The sequence below is a fragment of the Ischnura elegans genome, chromosome 7, assembly GCF_921293095.1.
Source record: "Ischnura elegans chromosome 7, ioIscEleg1.1, whole genome shotgun sequence".
NCBI classification, from domain to species: Eukaryota; Metazoa; Arthropoda; class Insecta; order Odonata; family Coenagrionidae; genus Ischnura; species Ischnura elegans.
This window is the reverse complement of record NC_060252.1, coordinates 34,180,284-34,196,640: the sequence shown is the minus strand read 5'-3', so window position 1 is coordinate 34,196,640 and position 16,357 is coordinate 34,180,284. Positions and strand designations below refer to the sequence as shown.

At 38.2% G+C, this 16,357-nt stretch overlaps 1 protein-coding gene across 1 annotated transcript in view; it reads right to left on the bottom strand.

Moving 5' to 3' along the window:
• The window catches only part of LOC124162531 (monocarboxylate transporter 5-like), a 146,612-nt gene that overhangs the window by 45,780 nt on the left and 84,475 nt on the right, over positions 1-16,357 (bottom strand). The window contains exon 2 of the mRNA XM_046539100.1: positions 14,582-14,758. Within this exon, the coding sequence (XP_046395056.1) occupies positions 14,582-14,755 (174 nt within the window). The 5' untranslated portion in view covers positions 14,756-14,758. The remainder of the gene's footprint in view (positions 1-14,581; positions 14,759-16,357) is intronic.

The following is a 16,357-nucleotide window of genomic DNA, read 5'->3' as shown; positions in this document are numbered from 1 at the left end:
ATTTATATTTACATCTTTTACAGCAAAATTGAACATGGATGCCAGGAATACTCTAAAACGCGCAAGAAAATAATTTTGATTTTTGCAAAACACCCTTGCCTTCTTCATCGGTAAATTTTGAAATAATCTGGAAGGAAGCGAAAAAAAAAAAAAGCAAACTTTTGTTCTTCTAACAATTCGTGTCCTCGACGGATCCAAGCTAACTCAAAATCGATTAAATGATAATTGAAATAGCTACCCCTTTGTTATGGTTGCAGAATAGTAGCCCTCTTAAGTATAGTCAGAGCTTAATTATCATGGAATAAATGATTTAAAAGTTTAAAACTCTCAGCTCTAATTTTAATAATATTTTTCTATGAAAGAAAACAGTAAATGTTTGCCACATTTTCTATGTAATACTGCGGGAACCGCTACTCTCGAAGTTTTAAATTTTTATCATGAAAATTCGTTTCATTCCCTCAGAAAATAAGGTTACTAAATCTTGACAGAAAAAGGCACGATTTGTCTGGGGTAAAAATTCAGGTAGTTTGCCTTAGTATAATTTATCCTCTCGCTTTACTGTTTCATTTATGGGTTTCTGGACTATTGTGACTGGCTATTAATTAGTTACTGTAAGTTATAGACAGTTGAAAATGCTTCTGTGTCTTCACATTATTGAAATTATTATTTTCAAGGTCACCTGCGGTTGGTAATCCAATTTTATTTCATTTCGTCCTGTTGAAGATATTGCGAAAGAAAAATATCGAGTACAGCGCGACGAAAAAAGTATTGACTTCGATCTCGTTAATTCGACTTATACGTAACCGTGTCATGCCAGATTATCGCAAACTTCATTTCCCCGGAAAAGTAGAGAAAGTAAATACAATTCGTTAAAACACTTTTAGAAACATAAATTTTGCAATCAAATTTCGGCTTTGTTGCAGATTTGTCTACGTTATCTATGCTATGCTGCGGGAACTGGTACTCTTGTTGTTTTCACTTTTTATCGCGAAAATTCGTAATATTTCCCTCGGAAACTAATATTGCTAATTACCGACATCAAAAGACACGATTAATTTGTTGCACGATTAATGTGAAAATCTAAGTCGTTTGCCTATGTATAATTTATCCTGTCGCTTGAGAATTTCATTTATAGCTTTCAGGAATATTGCGACTCGCTTTTACTAAGTCTGTTGCCGTAGGCGACCGAATAGAGAATCCATAATTGTAATATCGTATATGTCAGTGGCGTAACTAAGAATATGCCTTGGGGGATGGGGTGGCCTGGGGTGGCGACCCCTCCCCCCCCCCCTCAGGTAAAATCTGATTAAATTTGTGAAAAATGTCATGGCAGGAAAAAAAATTTACACCATTTTGGCATTAAAAAATGAACTTTAAGCAGATGCAGTTATTATAGGTCAAAACTAGTCAATAGTTTTAAATATTTCTTTTATTTCTCTGAGGCTTTTGGGGGGGGGAGGATCTATCCCCTCATCCCCCTCCCCATAGCTACGCCACTGATATATGTTATGGTGGGTCTAAATAAATTCCATGGAAATCTATTAGATCCATCATCGGTGAAGTACTTTACTATAGAAGAGTGCATGGAAAAGAGCGATGAGAAAGTTTGACGCATTAATTTTAATCTCAGAGTAAATATAAATAAGAGCGCTCAAAGTGACTGTACGATGTGCAGTGGAAATAGCCATGAGCAGAGTTCTCGTTAGAGTACCCGGGCTTGTTTAAGGACTATACCCTAGGTAATGGGTTAATTCATCTAGAAATTTGAGCTTACGACAAATGGGAACCGCTGGTTCATATTCCCCTTCGGTTGAGGCAGAGTGGGATGGGAAGCTCCAAAGAGATTTTTTTACGGTAATATAATTTTTTACTTTTTTTGTGAAAACCTATGTTCTAGTGAAACGAAACCATGTTTTAACATTTTTGATTTAACTTGTGTGACGAAAAAGAAATTATATTCTGCATTGTGTTGAAAACAAATGACCTACGATTTTCGTTTACGTACGAAGTTCACAAGAATTTTTCAACGCTCAACGCTACGGCATTGTAACAATCACGATACATCGAGGATAGGAGCTCCATATCGCTCTCTTTTTCGGTTTAGTTTGCATATTTTATCTCCATAGCTTGATCGCTTTAAAACTTTGAAACGAGAAACCGAGACCGTGACGCCAACCGCCGCTCTTTTATTTTTCTTCTGTGAAATAAAATTATGGATGACGTCCGAAGAAATGAAAAGACTGCTACTTTGAATTTTAAATCGATTTTTTTATTTAAATTATTTTTTTCGTGAAAACATACTCCCCTAAATGTATTTTCTCACTTTTTTCGTGGAGGGGATTCGCCCGTTTGACTTCAACTTTGAATTTTAAATTGATTTTTTTCCATACGCTGTTTTTTTTACGCCCAACGGGAGGCGCTGGTTCATGTTCCCTTTCGATTAAGGCAGAGTTGGTTCGGTTGAGGTTAAGTTCAGTTGGGATGGGTAGCTCCAAAGAGGTTTTCACTTTTACGGTAACCTATTTCTTTACATTTCTTTACATACTGAAAAACTATCTTCTAATGAAACAAAACCATGGTTTCATGTTTTTAATTTAACTAGTGCAACGAAAAAGATATTCGTTTCTGCATCGTATTGAAACTGCTACATCGTTAGACGGCAACTTTGAATGTTAAATTGATTTTTTTTCTATACACTGTTTTTCTATCATGAATATATGTTCACCTAAATCTGTCCCCTCACTCCTTTTCGTGGTGGGGATTTGCCTCTTGGGGCCCTTTGCCTAGGTAGCCGTCGGGGCCCCGAGAGGCCCCAGTTCATCCGATGCAATAATGATTTGTCGTGGTCGCCGGGGCCCCGGGAGCCCCGTGTTCATTCGATGCAATAATGATTTATCGTGCTATGTTGGGGGTCTTTTTATCGGTTTTCAAAAACATCCACAGCGTGGCGTTTAGTGTAGAGCGATCGTTTAATCCTTAATATTTGCAATTGTGTATAGGCAATAGCAAGAGTAAGAAAAGTTACGAATTTCATAGGTCACACCATCACGTATATTAATTTCAACTAACTTCCATAGTTATAGCTTATATCCCACGAAATTTGGATCGTTCTGCTGTCAGCGTCACCAGTGGAGACTTTTTAAAATGCATTCAAAATGCACGCTAATTGACAACACTTGTAGTCTCCGACTGGAATATCCATAATTATAATATCCGTGGAAATAATTTAGATCCACCATAAGTTAAGCACGTTTCATTTGAGGACGGAGAAATGGCGATGAGAAAGTTTGACACATGACGTTTAACCCCATAGAAAATAAAAATAAAAGCGCTCAAAGAAACAGCACATAGCTAATAGCAGAGCCCGACATTGCAACCCCCAACTTCGGGAATTTAATGGCAAATGCACACTTTAGCGAAAAGTTGTCACATAATTAGTGACACCTTTTCAAAAACTCACCCCAACGAGCCAGTTGACAAATGCAATTAATAAATGGCGAATGTGTACCGTTGTCAGTATCATGTTGTTTGTATGAAATAAGAAACTTAAATGTAACAAACTGCAAACAAAAAACAACAACTATGTGTTGAATTCAAATTCAAAGTTATTTATTTTACTTTGCTTTTTTCCAATTTTTTAAATTTATTATTATTTTTTTCCTTTTCCTAACCGATGTAGTTGCATTTTCTATCTTTCTTATTTTAATCTCTAAACAGTGCATAATAATTCGCTTCAGTTAATGCAAAAGCAACTAGGAAACAGTGATTAAACTTTCACGGAATGTCTAGCGAAAGCAAATATTTTTAAATATATTTTAATAAAATCCTGATACTACTACGTGATAAAATTGTTTAATTTATTACATATGAAGTTACCAATCGAAGTAAGCAACATGAACAGAAACGCTCCGGTATCAGCCAATGAGACCACTCTCGGATCACGCGATCAGGCATTTTTCCCGCTCAATCTTGGTTGCATGCGCAGAACCCGAAAATTGCTCTTGCCTGAATTTGCATTGGTTAAAACTAGAAGGAAAAATGAGATTCACTTAATTCCGAAGAATGTATCAAGTGAACAACCGTAAGTACTAGCTATAGGTTATTTCTCGGTTTAATTTGGATAGTAAATATAGGTTTCTCAGCGACGCAGGTGGCGACTTCGGTAAAATCATTAAATTGCGCGATGGCTGACTACATATCTAGACGCCTACTGGGGAATGCTCTACTGCATTAGTCTTTCTAAATGTAATTAGTTTTGGAATATATGAAAGATATAAGCAAGGGAACTACAGAGAATACGCCCCGGTCTGGTTTGGTATTTGAAAGAGGGGGCCAACGGCTGGGGTCAATTGCATCACAAGGGAAGGGTATAGAATGGAAGGATGGAGAGAAACCCGGCGTTGGCATTAGCCTGCTCTTGAAGAAAGGCGCCAAGGGGACAACGGCTTAACGTCTCACCTGAAGGACGCAGTGTTGTAATTAAAATGTCCTCCGCACAACATTCAAGATTGGATCGGGGAGTCTCTAAAAATTCTCTGCCACCGCTGGGATTTGAACTCAAGCCCACGGGGTGGAAAGCCAACACTAGCAACCACACCAACCCGATCCCCAGGACGTCCCGATATCTTCCCGGTGGAACTTCACTTTTGTTGCAACTTTGGGTGGATTTTAACCAGTTCCCAAAAATTTCCGCAGCACGGCGATGACTTCACAGCAATTCTTTTATTCTCAAAATATTTACTATAATAATATTTAAAATTGTGAAGGAAATGCATTGAGAATTCACATATTTGGCATGAAAATATTTTTGTTAACAACAAACCTTTCACGTCACCGTTAAAAATCAACACGCGCCGCCATAGTTGCGACAGCAAAAAAAAAAAAATATGGGGACAACATCCGTTCACGTGGATGCAAATGAACCACTTTACTTTTTTTATTTGATATCCGAATGAATCCTCGTTAGTATGTAGTTGTGTGTGTCCCTGGAAGCCCTTGGGCTCGATAGGGCGATCGCAGAGAGAGAGACAGGAGAAAGAGACGGGGTCAACGCTCCGCACAGCGACTTGAAGGGGATATGCCTTCAAATCGATCGATAAATGCCGTCAGCGCCTAACTCGCCTCCATCGCCCGACCCCGGCACTTTAAAACAAGCGCTCGCTTCCACGGCCCTAAAACCAAGGGGAATGCATGGCCCAATACCATCGCGTTAGAAAGCTGATTTCTGTTGCCACTTCCGTCGTATTTTAATCGGTTTTCAAAAATGCGTACGATGCGTTAGCCTCCGAGACGTAGAGGCCGGAATGCTACCTCTCCCACTTTTCATTAAGCCTGAATCACACGAACAAGGGGTCTGCATACTATGAACTTTATACTTAAACTGTTCTAACTTTACAGAACCTTAATATCTTGAACTTAAATTATTAAAATCGGCGTTATTTAAATATTATTAAATTATTATAACCTAATCAGGAAAAGAGCTGTACAATTAAAAACATAAATATTATTGACTAAAATTTACCTTCAGTAATTATTAATTCTGAAAAATCAGTTAAAATGCAAAATTTACACGTTTTAATGATCTTGCGCGATTGGAAATAACTGTTTATAACCATGTGTGTGTTATTAATAATCTATACTCTTTGTGATAATTTTTGCTATAACGTTAAAAAATATGCACTAAATTTTATTTTTCTTTACCACGAAGAAAACAATTATTTTCATTTTTGTCATTTTTTTTTAGGTATTTCGAGGGGATTGAAAGATGACGCCCGATTTTTTTTTTCTTGAACTAATTTGTCGAAATTTGCGTGCTTGTACGAAATTTGTAGCTTGAGTTTTTTTGGACCACCCTATTGCATGGAGGAGGCTCAGTTCGATCCCATAGAAGGCTCATTTCTGTTGCCACTTTGGTCGCATTTTAATCGGTTTCCAAAAATGTCCGCGGCGCGGAGATGAGTTAATGCTATCCACTTTTTTCCACAATTTTACGGTGTCATGTTTGTCATTGCGAGGAATAGCAATGAAAAGTAATGAATTTGATAGGTCTCATCATCACGTGTATAAATTTCGGTAAATAATCCTAATTTTACCGTATTTCCCCGTGAAACTCAGATCATTTTGTCCGTGAGCGACACGAGTGGCGACTTTTCTAAACTCATTTGAATTCGCGGTGTATGACAACACACGTATGCCGACTTGAAAACCCTCTTGTAATATTGGTACCTAAAACTATCATGCTGGAAACGTTCTTCAACTGTCAGATTTTCTCACTTCTCCTACCCTTAACAAATCATATTCTATGTATCATTCTAAATGTCATCAATGCATTATTAATCGGTGTGGTGTGTTATTCCATCCGATCCATCCCCTCTCCAAAGGTCCTACTTATGCCACTGGTATGGTTGAAGTAATATTGTTGCAGGCAAGGGAGGGGCAGCTGTGCATCCAGCTCAAAATGAATCTCTGAGTACCAAAAATTAAATACGCCATGAAAATATTATTTGGCTTGTCCGGGATCAAATCCCTGCTAAGAATATGATAAAGGTACCTAAACTTTTAAAATAATTAAGCAAAGCTAATGCTCGATGAAATTCAGTGCTAGATATAAAATCCCTGTTGACTATACTGCTTGGATACAGTCTTACCTTGGTGATACTCATTTAAATAGAGAGTGAGCACCAAAAATTTGATGTTGAGACATACATACAACTTTCATATGCATCTACCAGATATTGTATTTCCCCGATTTTTTCACACGCCCGTACATTAACAGGAGGGAGCTTATAACTGGATCTTTATGTAAGAGTCTACAGAAAATGTTAGTGAAGAGTCTGATCTCTCTACGGTGCGGAAACATGTACGATTAGGAGGGAGGACTGTAGAAGACTGGAGGCATTCGGGATGTGGATGTGGAGAAGAATGGGGAAAGAAAAGTGGGCGAAAAGGAGGAGGAACGACGAAGTGCTGGGCATGGTGGGTGAGGTTAGGCAGCTTCTAGATGAGATTTGTAGGGGACAGAAGGTATGTTTGGCGCGAGTATTGATACAGTAGGTATACTGAAAAACGATATTGGAGGGCTGAATGTTCATGGGTAAGCGAGGGAGAGGAAGGAAGAAGTGTGGATTTTTAGATAGAATGAGAGGGAGTAGGCTTTATTATGATTTGAGGCTGTAGATCCATGGAGGGAGGTGAGACCGCCATAACAATTCTAAAATACTCCATGCAAACTTTTATTTATTGGTAGAATAATTGAATTAAATATCATACGCCATCAGTGGCGTAGCCAGGGGGGTCTGGGGGTCCGGACCTTCCCCCCGAAATATAAAAACACAATTATTTTCCTTCATAAAAGAAAAAAATATTGAAAAATCATTACTTTACAAAATATTTCTTCAACATATGAAGTTTTTTCGATTATGAAAAGTGTTAAAATTAGTTTAAAACCCTCTTCTAACAATTAGTACTCTGCTTATTGATTTTGTAGAAGTTCGCTATCTCCATGAAAAAAAAAACAAATGGTGATTTCCACTCTATTTAATTCAACACTTGATTACACTTAACACTTGATTTGAAACCACATTCGGTCGTTGAGTGTTACATTAAATATTGTGGAAATTACCATTTGTGTTTTTATCATGGGGTACCCTGCTTTTCAAAAATTTTTCCCTGAGTTTTGGACCTCCCCCCCAAACGAAATTCCTGGCTACTTCACTGCGCGCCGTGACCATTTTAGTGGTCCTACTCATACCGCGAGTGCCCAATGGCGTGCGGTGGAATCCGAGAAAAGTAGAGTGAAACGTGTCGTAAGTGGGCATTGAAGTTGGGAAAAGAAAAGCGGCCGTTTACGAGGGTGAACGATGAATGGAAGGTAGAGATTTACGTATTTCAGGAATAAAAAAGTAGTTAAATGAGGTATTAACTTATTTCCGACCAACAAATGACTTGAAAATCTTCCCAGAGACTTGCAATTTTAATTTCACATGCCTTTTCCTTTAGTATTACTTTTATTATCATTACCGGTATTAGCTGGTGCTATTACTATGCTCTTAACAGATCGTAATATTAATACATCATTCTTCGACCCAGCAGGAGGAGGAGACCCTATTTTATATCTACATTTATTCTTTTTTTTCGGACACCCTGAGGTGTACATTTTAATTTTACCAGGATTTGGTATAATTTCACATATTATTGCACAAGAAAGAGGGAAAAAGGAAACATTTGGAGTACTAGGAATAATTTATGCTATAATTGCAATTGGAATTCTAGGATTTGTAGTATGAGCTCACCATATATTTACTGTAGGAATAGATGTTGATACACGAGCGTATTTTACCTCAGCAACAATAGTACTTGCTGTTCCCACAGGAATTAAGATTTTCAGTTGACTTGCCACACTACATGGTAGTCAGTTAAGTTATAGTCCTTCCTTATTATGAGCATTAGGATTTGTCTTCCTATTCACTGTAGGAGGATTAACAGGAGTTGTATAAGCAAATTCATCAGTTGATATTGCTATGCACGATACTTATTATGTGGTAGCCCACTTTCATTATGTCCTATCGATAGGGGCCGTATTTGCAATTATAGGAGGACTAATTCATTTATTTCAACTATTTACAGAAACATCTATAAATAGACAAATACTAAAGGTACAATTCCTGGTTAGTATGATATTTGTGCAGAGCTGATTGATTCAGGGTTCGCAGCACTACTGTTTTACCGGCAATACTGCACAATTCCTCTCTAAAATGTCTAAAATAATATTACAATATAAAAAATATTTTCATTAAAAATCGCGATGAATAAAAAAGAAAATAACGGCCAAATAAGTTAAACCAAGGGAGATGAGGGGGTAGACCCCCCTCCCAATACCCTGAAAAAAATTAAAAAATATTCGTATGACAGCAATTCTACTTGTTTCCAAGACAGGAATTGAACGTTTTAGTTTTAATTTGATCTTAATTAGTCATTAAAATTAAAGTTTATTTCGATTATTAACAACTAATAAGGTATATTTTATCACGCTTTGTTATACATGCTTTTCTATTTGTCTTCCCGGGCAAAATACTGCTAATCAAAGTTCGACCACTTTCTGATTAGGTAGAGTGCTGAAATTTTCCGGATAACTCAGAACCACATTTTTCGTTTTTTATATCTGAAACGTTCTTAACTTTCTCATTAACCTCGTTTGAAATCTTCCCTAATTTCAGGGGCCTTGAGGCCGTTAGTTTCTTCTCTTTCATAAAACGTGTTTTTTTATAAAAAAAGTTATTTTAATGCTTTAATATTATTTATCGATACAACCAACAGTAATGAAAATCTCTTATTTTAATGCCTTATTTAATGAGAAATTCCATCTGATACATCCCTCTCCCCAAAGCTAAGTACTAGTTATGCCACTGTTATGACCGAAGTAATATTGATTGCAGGCAACGGTAGGGCAGCTATGTATTTTGGAAATCAAGCTCACAACGAAGCGGGATGATTATGATTTACGGATTTGCCCCTTCCTCGACAATCTTTAGAAAGTACAGGATTCTAGATTAGATTAGAATTTCTCAAACTTCACTACTAAAGCGTGTTTTGTGGAATTAAAGGTCGAAGGCTGGTTGCTGAAGAGGTCGCAGTACTGCTGCTTGGCCAGTCCTGTTTCAAAATTCCTCTATAACAAAACTATGAAGTCTAATATAATATTATAATATTAAAATATATTTTATATAAACCACGTTTTATTGAAACGGAGAAAATAACGGCTACGGCCCCTTAATTTACTGAACATTCCAAATATGATTCTTGAAAAAGTTCGAATGAGTTTTATAAGAATATTTCAGATAGTAAAAACGAAAAACGTGGTGTGCACGTTAGATTATAGAATTAATACTTGCAGGTCAATGTACGGATTGTTTCAGGAGGAACCTGCATTTTTTCGCAGAATTTTTGCATTGCGATTGACTCCCGTAAAAGTTATCACCGTGGCTAGTTCCGGTATAGTTAAAACTGGTCAAGAGCGGGCACCTCTTTATGTTCGCTCTTGTCAAGTCCGGGCCTTGTTCGCCGGCTGTGGCTCACGATTTGTACTGCTTGTGGGAAGGGCACTGCATAGAGAAGGCCCAATGCCATCCCATAGAAGGCAGATTTCCGTTTCCACTACGGTCGCATTTCAATCTGTTTTCAAAAATGTCCGCGGCGCGGTGATGAGTGCAATGTGATCTACCATTTTCCAATATTTTGCAGTACAATGTTAGTAATATCGAGGAATAGCATTGATCTTTTATGCATTTGACAGGTCAAATCGTCATGTATGTAAATGTCGACTTAAACCGCTGATTATACGTTATTTCCCCGTGAAACTAGGATCAATTTGTCCGTCAGCGACGCGAGTGGCGACTTTTGTAAACCCCTTTAAATCCGTGGTGGTTGACAACATAGAGGCCGAATTAAGGATCCTCTTTTGTAATATTCATGGCTTGTGGCATCATATGCTCAGCAGTCCACACTCAGCAGTCTTGTCCGGTAGTGTCCACAAATATCCATAGGGAAGAACGATGCCTCGGCAGATTAACTGGCAAAAGCACTCGACCGGAAATTAGAGGATCCGGGTGCGAATCCTCGTCAAGGTGAATGATTTATTTTCTCTGTGGATTTTTCGCACAATTTGTGCATTGCGGATACTCCCGTAAAGTTGTCACCGTGGCTAGTCCCGGTATAAACGAATCTGCAATAATTCAGGATGTGGTAGGGGAGACAATTTTTAAGCATTCTCGTTTATAAACATTAGTAATACGAAAATCATTAGTTTCAGAGCTAAGGCAACGCAAACATTTTCTTTTGGATGCACTTTGCAGTTACCATGGAAACGATTTTTCTTAGGTATCCCAGCCTAATCGAAATTTTAGTTAATTCTCTTTAATATTAAGGTCATTAAATAATTAAGTTTGGACGAAAATGTGCGAAAATAATTGTCTGAAACGATTTACCTTTGAGCTTAATTAAACGAGAGCTTTGATCGAGTATCAACAATACGATTGCGCAATATATAGGCGGATGTAGGGGGGGGGGGGGCACAGGGGCACATGTCACCCCCAGACCTTAGGCACATAGGCAACATTTTTTATACGGCTATCATTACGTTTATTTTGGTATTACGGAGACTCAATCACTTAATTTCATATTAATAACTTTAATAGGAAAATAAAGAGATTATTTCGTACAGTAAATGTTGTATATTGCTTTTAATCTCAAAAATGAGATGATTCTTTGCCTGTAATACCTTCCCTGCCCCCAGAAAAAAATCCTGGCTCCGCCCTTGGTCCAATCCCACCCATTTAGGGATTAATTGTTTCACCGATTTAAGATTGCTTAATTATAGTAGACATCATTTCACCGTTTACCATCAATTTTGGTACATGTACGTATTTTTACAAGAAGAAGGTATCTGTGCCGTCTAATATTTTGTAGCTGGATCCTAGGGCCTCAAAAGACCCCCAGCTGTTATCAAAATGGTATGGATTGGATTCAGTGCAACGGGATCATATTTTAAGTTTTATAATTATTTTTACTCATGGCAGAAAGGTTTAAATTTGTATGTTAGATGGCCAAATAACTCAAAATGTCAAATGATTTAAAGTAATTTTCTTAGTATTTGTTTGAAAACCATATTTTTTAAAAAATAACTCACGCATTCTCCTCTGAAACCAAGTGTGGTATATTTCTTTGAGAACCAGGCATAAAATTATTTTCAAAATGTGATCGAAAAAATAGTTATTAATGCCTAGATTGCAACATTGTGCTTTGTAACAATTTTCTATCCGAAATAACTCCTCTGTTGACTGTAGGGAAAATCATTCCATTTTTCTTTGCTTAATATTGGAAATTAAAGACACCTCATTTATCACCGATAATAGCATAATGTAAATGAGTTAGTAAATGAGGATTGAGTTGAAATTTAATATTATTTTCATTCGAACGTTGCTGACTGAGTTTCCATTGGTAACAAACCCGATTTCGATTTTCATTTTTCTGTTAAGAAAATTTGCTCGAGCTTGATAGCATCTGGCAAGTTTTTGTAAATGCTTGTATGGGAAATTCATTCGGTTCGAGGTAAGAGCATTCCATTTATGGGGTTGGACGCTGATTGGAGGTGGTCGTTAGGGAAGCTACGGCTGTATTCATGAACATGACTGCCATTCCGATGACCAGTGGTACGCCAGCATGTGGGAGATTTTTAGTTGCTTCAATGGGAAATTCGTTCATTTCCATTTACACATTATCTAATGGAAATGAGTTAGTAATTTGAGACTCGCTTAAAATTTAGCATCATATGCATTCGAATATTGCTGACTGAGTTTGAATGCACAATTAGCAATATCTCAGTTTTTGTTTTAGACATGTATTCTGTGGTAGGAAATTATGCACTAAAATGATAGCATCTGGCTGATTTTTCTATTTGCTCGTACGGGAAATTCGTTTGGCTCGAGTTACAAATCAATTCATGAAGGTGGCCATCATGGCAGGTTTTGGATGTACTCATGATAATGGCTGTCATTCCGATGGTTAGTGACATAGCAACATGTGGCTTGTTTTTCTAGTTTTTTATAGGGGAAATTCGTTTGGTTACAGAGAAAAATGTTCCATTTATATAGGTTGCCGCTCATTGGTTGTGGTCGTGAGAGAAGGCTTTTCAAGGAGAAATAGCCCAGATATTGAGGTGATCTTTGGGGATGGTTTCGGCTGAACGTCGTTTGCTTTTTAGTGGTAGTTTAAGATACCTCATCTATCACCAATTATGTATTAACTATTGGAAACGGATCAGTAATTAGTGATTGTCTTGAAATGTAATACCATTTTAATTCGAATTTTCAGAGTGCATGAATTTTGAAGAAAAAAAAACACTGTTACTTTTTCGATTATTATATTGGACATACATTTGGTGGTAATATATACACTAGAATATAAATATAGCTAGTTTATCGAGTTGCCCGTATGAGAAATTCGTTTGCTTCCGGGGAAAAGTGGCCCATTTATGTGGGTTGCCGTTGATTGGAGGTGGTCGCTAAGGCAGGTTTTGGCTGTACTCTCGAACAAGAATTCCATACCGATAGCCACTAAAATGACAACACGTGGCTGGTTTTTCAAGTTCTCGTTCGGTTTCAGTGGAACGTGGCCCATTTTTACGAAGTTGGCCGCTGATAGGAGTGGGCCCTTTTGGCAGGTTATACTCACAAACATGACTGCCATACCGATGGCCACTAACGTGACAAAATGTGGCTGGTTTTCTTGTTAATTAAATTGAAAGTCGTTTGCTTCCCGGAAAAAATGGAATGTAACGCAGGTTTCCGCTATTTGTATTTGGTTTTTGGGGGAGGTTTTGGCTATATTCACAAACACGAAGGCCAAACCGATTGACCACTAGCATGACAACATGTGGCTGGGTTTTCCTATTTGCTAATATTGGAAATTCGTTTGCTTCCGGGAAAATAATGATTACCGTTGACCGCCATTAATTGTAGGTGGCTGTTGCGGCAGGTTTCGGTGCTCACGAACATGGCTGCCATAGCAATGGTCACAAAATGTGGCTAGTTTTACTCGTAGATTATGTTGGAATCTTGTTCGGTTGAACGTTGCCCATTAATGAAGATGGCCACTATTTGTAAGTGCTCATTTCGGCAATGGATGTAATAAAAAATACGACTGCCATATCGGTGGCCACAAACATGACCGCATTGGCTGTTTTTTTTAGTTGTTTACAATGGAATTTCGTTCGGTTCCACAGGAACGTGGCAAATTAATGAAAGAGTTCGCTGATCGGAGGTGGTCATGTTAGGGCAGGTTGTACTCACGAAAACGAAAGCCATACCAATGGCCACTATCATGACATGTGGCTGGATTTTTTATTGTACTGGAACTTTGTTCGCTTCCAGGGAAAGGCGGCCGCTGATTGGAAAAAGTTGTTAAGATAAGTTTAGGCTGAGTTCACGAGCACGACTCCCGTACCGATATTCAACAAATATGACCAAACATGGCTGGTTTTACTAGTTTCATATATTGGATGGTTGGTAGGTATTTGGAGGAGGCGACCGACAGCTGAGGTCATTTGCGCCATGAGGGAAGGGTATGATTGGAAGAGTGGAGAGAAATACCGCGTCGGCGTTAGCCTGCTCTTAACGAAAGGCGCTAAGGGGACCACAGATTAACGTCCCATCCGACGGACGGAGTGTTGCTCTTGAAATGTCCTCCACGCAACATTCAAGCAGGGATCGGGCATTCTCTGAAAAATCTCCTCCACCGCCGGGATTTGAACCCGAGCCCACGGGGTGGGTAGCCAACACGCAAGCCACCACAACAACCCTCGGACACAGCCCTGAGGACGATGACCGAGTCGGACATCGAAACGTTGGCAGATATGGAGTTCCTGACACGGTGGCGATCCCGAGAACTCTTTACCAAGTCCATTCGCCGGGAAAGCACGAAATCTTTCTTAACCCTCGTATATTGGAAATTCGTTCTTTTCCAGGGTAAGGTGGCCGAGGGTAAGCCAATGATTGGAGGTGTAGGTTTGTGCAGGGGTTGTACTCACGAACATGACTGCCATTCCGATGGCCACCATCCAGCCCCATCCGCCCTCCGGAGGTTCGGTGGCCATCGCCGGCGTTGCATCCTGGCCCTTCCGCCGCTTTGGCTTCACGAAAGCGCTGTCCTCCAGCTGCCCTTCGCCTTCCTCATCAGCCTCGGCGCCACCGTGAGGCGCCATGCCCTGCGGAGAATGAAGAAAAAACGATTCGATTGAGTACCTTATCCCACATTCATTTTGCACAGATGAATCGATTATGAGGCATTTTCACGCTCATTACAATGGAGTATTTTCTCAGACGCATTTTTTTTAATATTTGAACAGCAGAAAAATTTTGACAAATGTCTAATCTACATTCTTTGAAAATTTCAAGTAGATGGTTTACTTCTTGAGAACTCCTTACTTCTTTAAGTTTCAAAGAAGTAATAGTGTTCATCATCTCATTCTACCATAGAACGACCATTTTTGAACTTTGAAAGCGAGCTAGGTGGAAGACAACTACCGGCTCGACCAATCCATTTCGTTTACGTTCATCGTAAATAAAATACTATCGGATTCGCCATAAATCTAATGGCGTCGGCTTGAAATGCTCTGGTAATATAAAGTAGACCAAGGGAAATAAATGGCCGTATCTCAAATTTGAATATGTTACCTCAATATTTTCTCAGATGTAATTAAATTATATTCTATAATTAGGAAAATGTTGACAAAGTTTTGATGTGTGTATCATGAAAACTGTAAGATAACATCTAAATTTTCCAAGGAGCAATGCGTCATCAAAAGAGACAAAATGCGAATGGTCAAGGGGATGGATGCGTTCCCTTAACACTCGTTTTTCTCGCAAATTAAATTCCGCTGCGGAGAACTGTTTTCGGTTTTCCGCCGTGGTGATGTGCTGCTTCAGATCATCCGTACCACCAACATTTCGGAGAATGAGTTATTCACCGTCTTCAGGGATTTTTATACTTAGAGCTTCAGTTTAGAACAAGCTTAAGTTAGTGAAATCTCATATTATCAAACTAGCGAATGGCACATGCTGGAATTTTTTTTGGGGAGGCGAAGATGAAGATATGGATTTACAATTGTTATTAAACCATTGATTTACTGTTCACGGGATTTTCAGAATAAATGCATGTTCACTGCTGTAAAATGTTTAACGCCACGTTGCCAGGGTTGATTTCTATGATTTAAATGAATAAATTTGAAAAATAAAAAGAGAAATGGATAAATTTGGATAGAAAAACCCAAAAATGAGGAGAAAACGAAGCGTATAGCAAATTTTAAAAAATGGGATAAAATACAGTATTCATTTTTCCACGCAATGACTTAAATGCTCATCAACTATCTCGGGTGAAACTTAGAAAAAAATTAATGAACTAAAAGTTTTAAATTTTAAAAAATTGAGGTGAGAGAAAGAAGAAAGTGGTAATGTAAGTGAAACAAAAGGTGAGGCATGAAAAGAAGAAAAGCATAAGAAGCAAATTACACTATTAAAATGATGTTTAACAAAAAACGTTATTCTCATGAACTTACAAGAATTAAAAAGGATTCCTATAGTCTGAGGGGGTCTCGACATAAATTGCTTCACATACAACGAAAAATGTAGGGCACATGTTCCACTATAATACTCAATTTACACTTAACATTTATGAAACAATGCAGTTGGTGTGTGCATTTACCGGAGTAGCTTCTAAGAGCGGTAGGATAAGGTCTGTACGAAATTCAATGCTTTTCTCATGGGACTCAATAGGTTAAAAATTATTGGGGTAAAAACAACCTCAC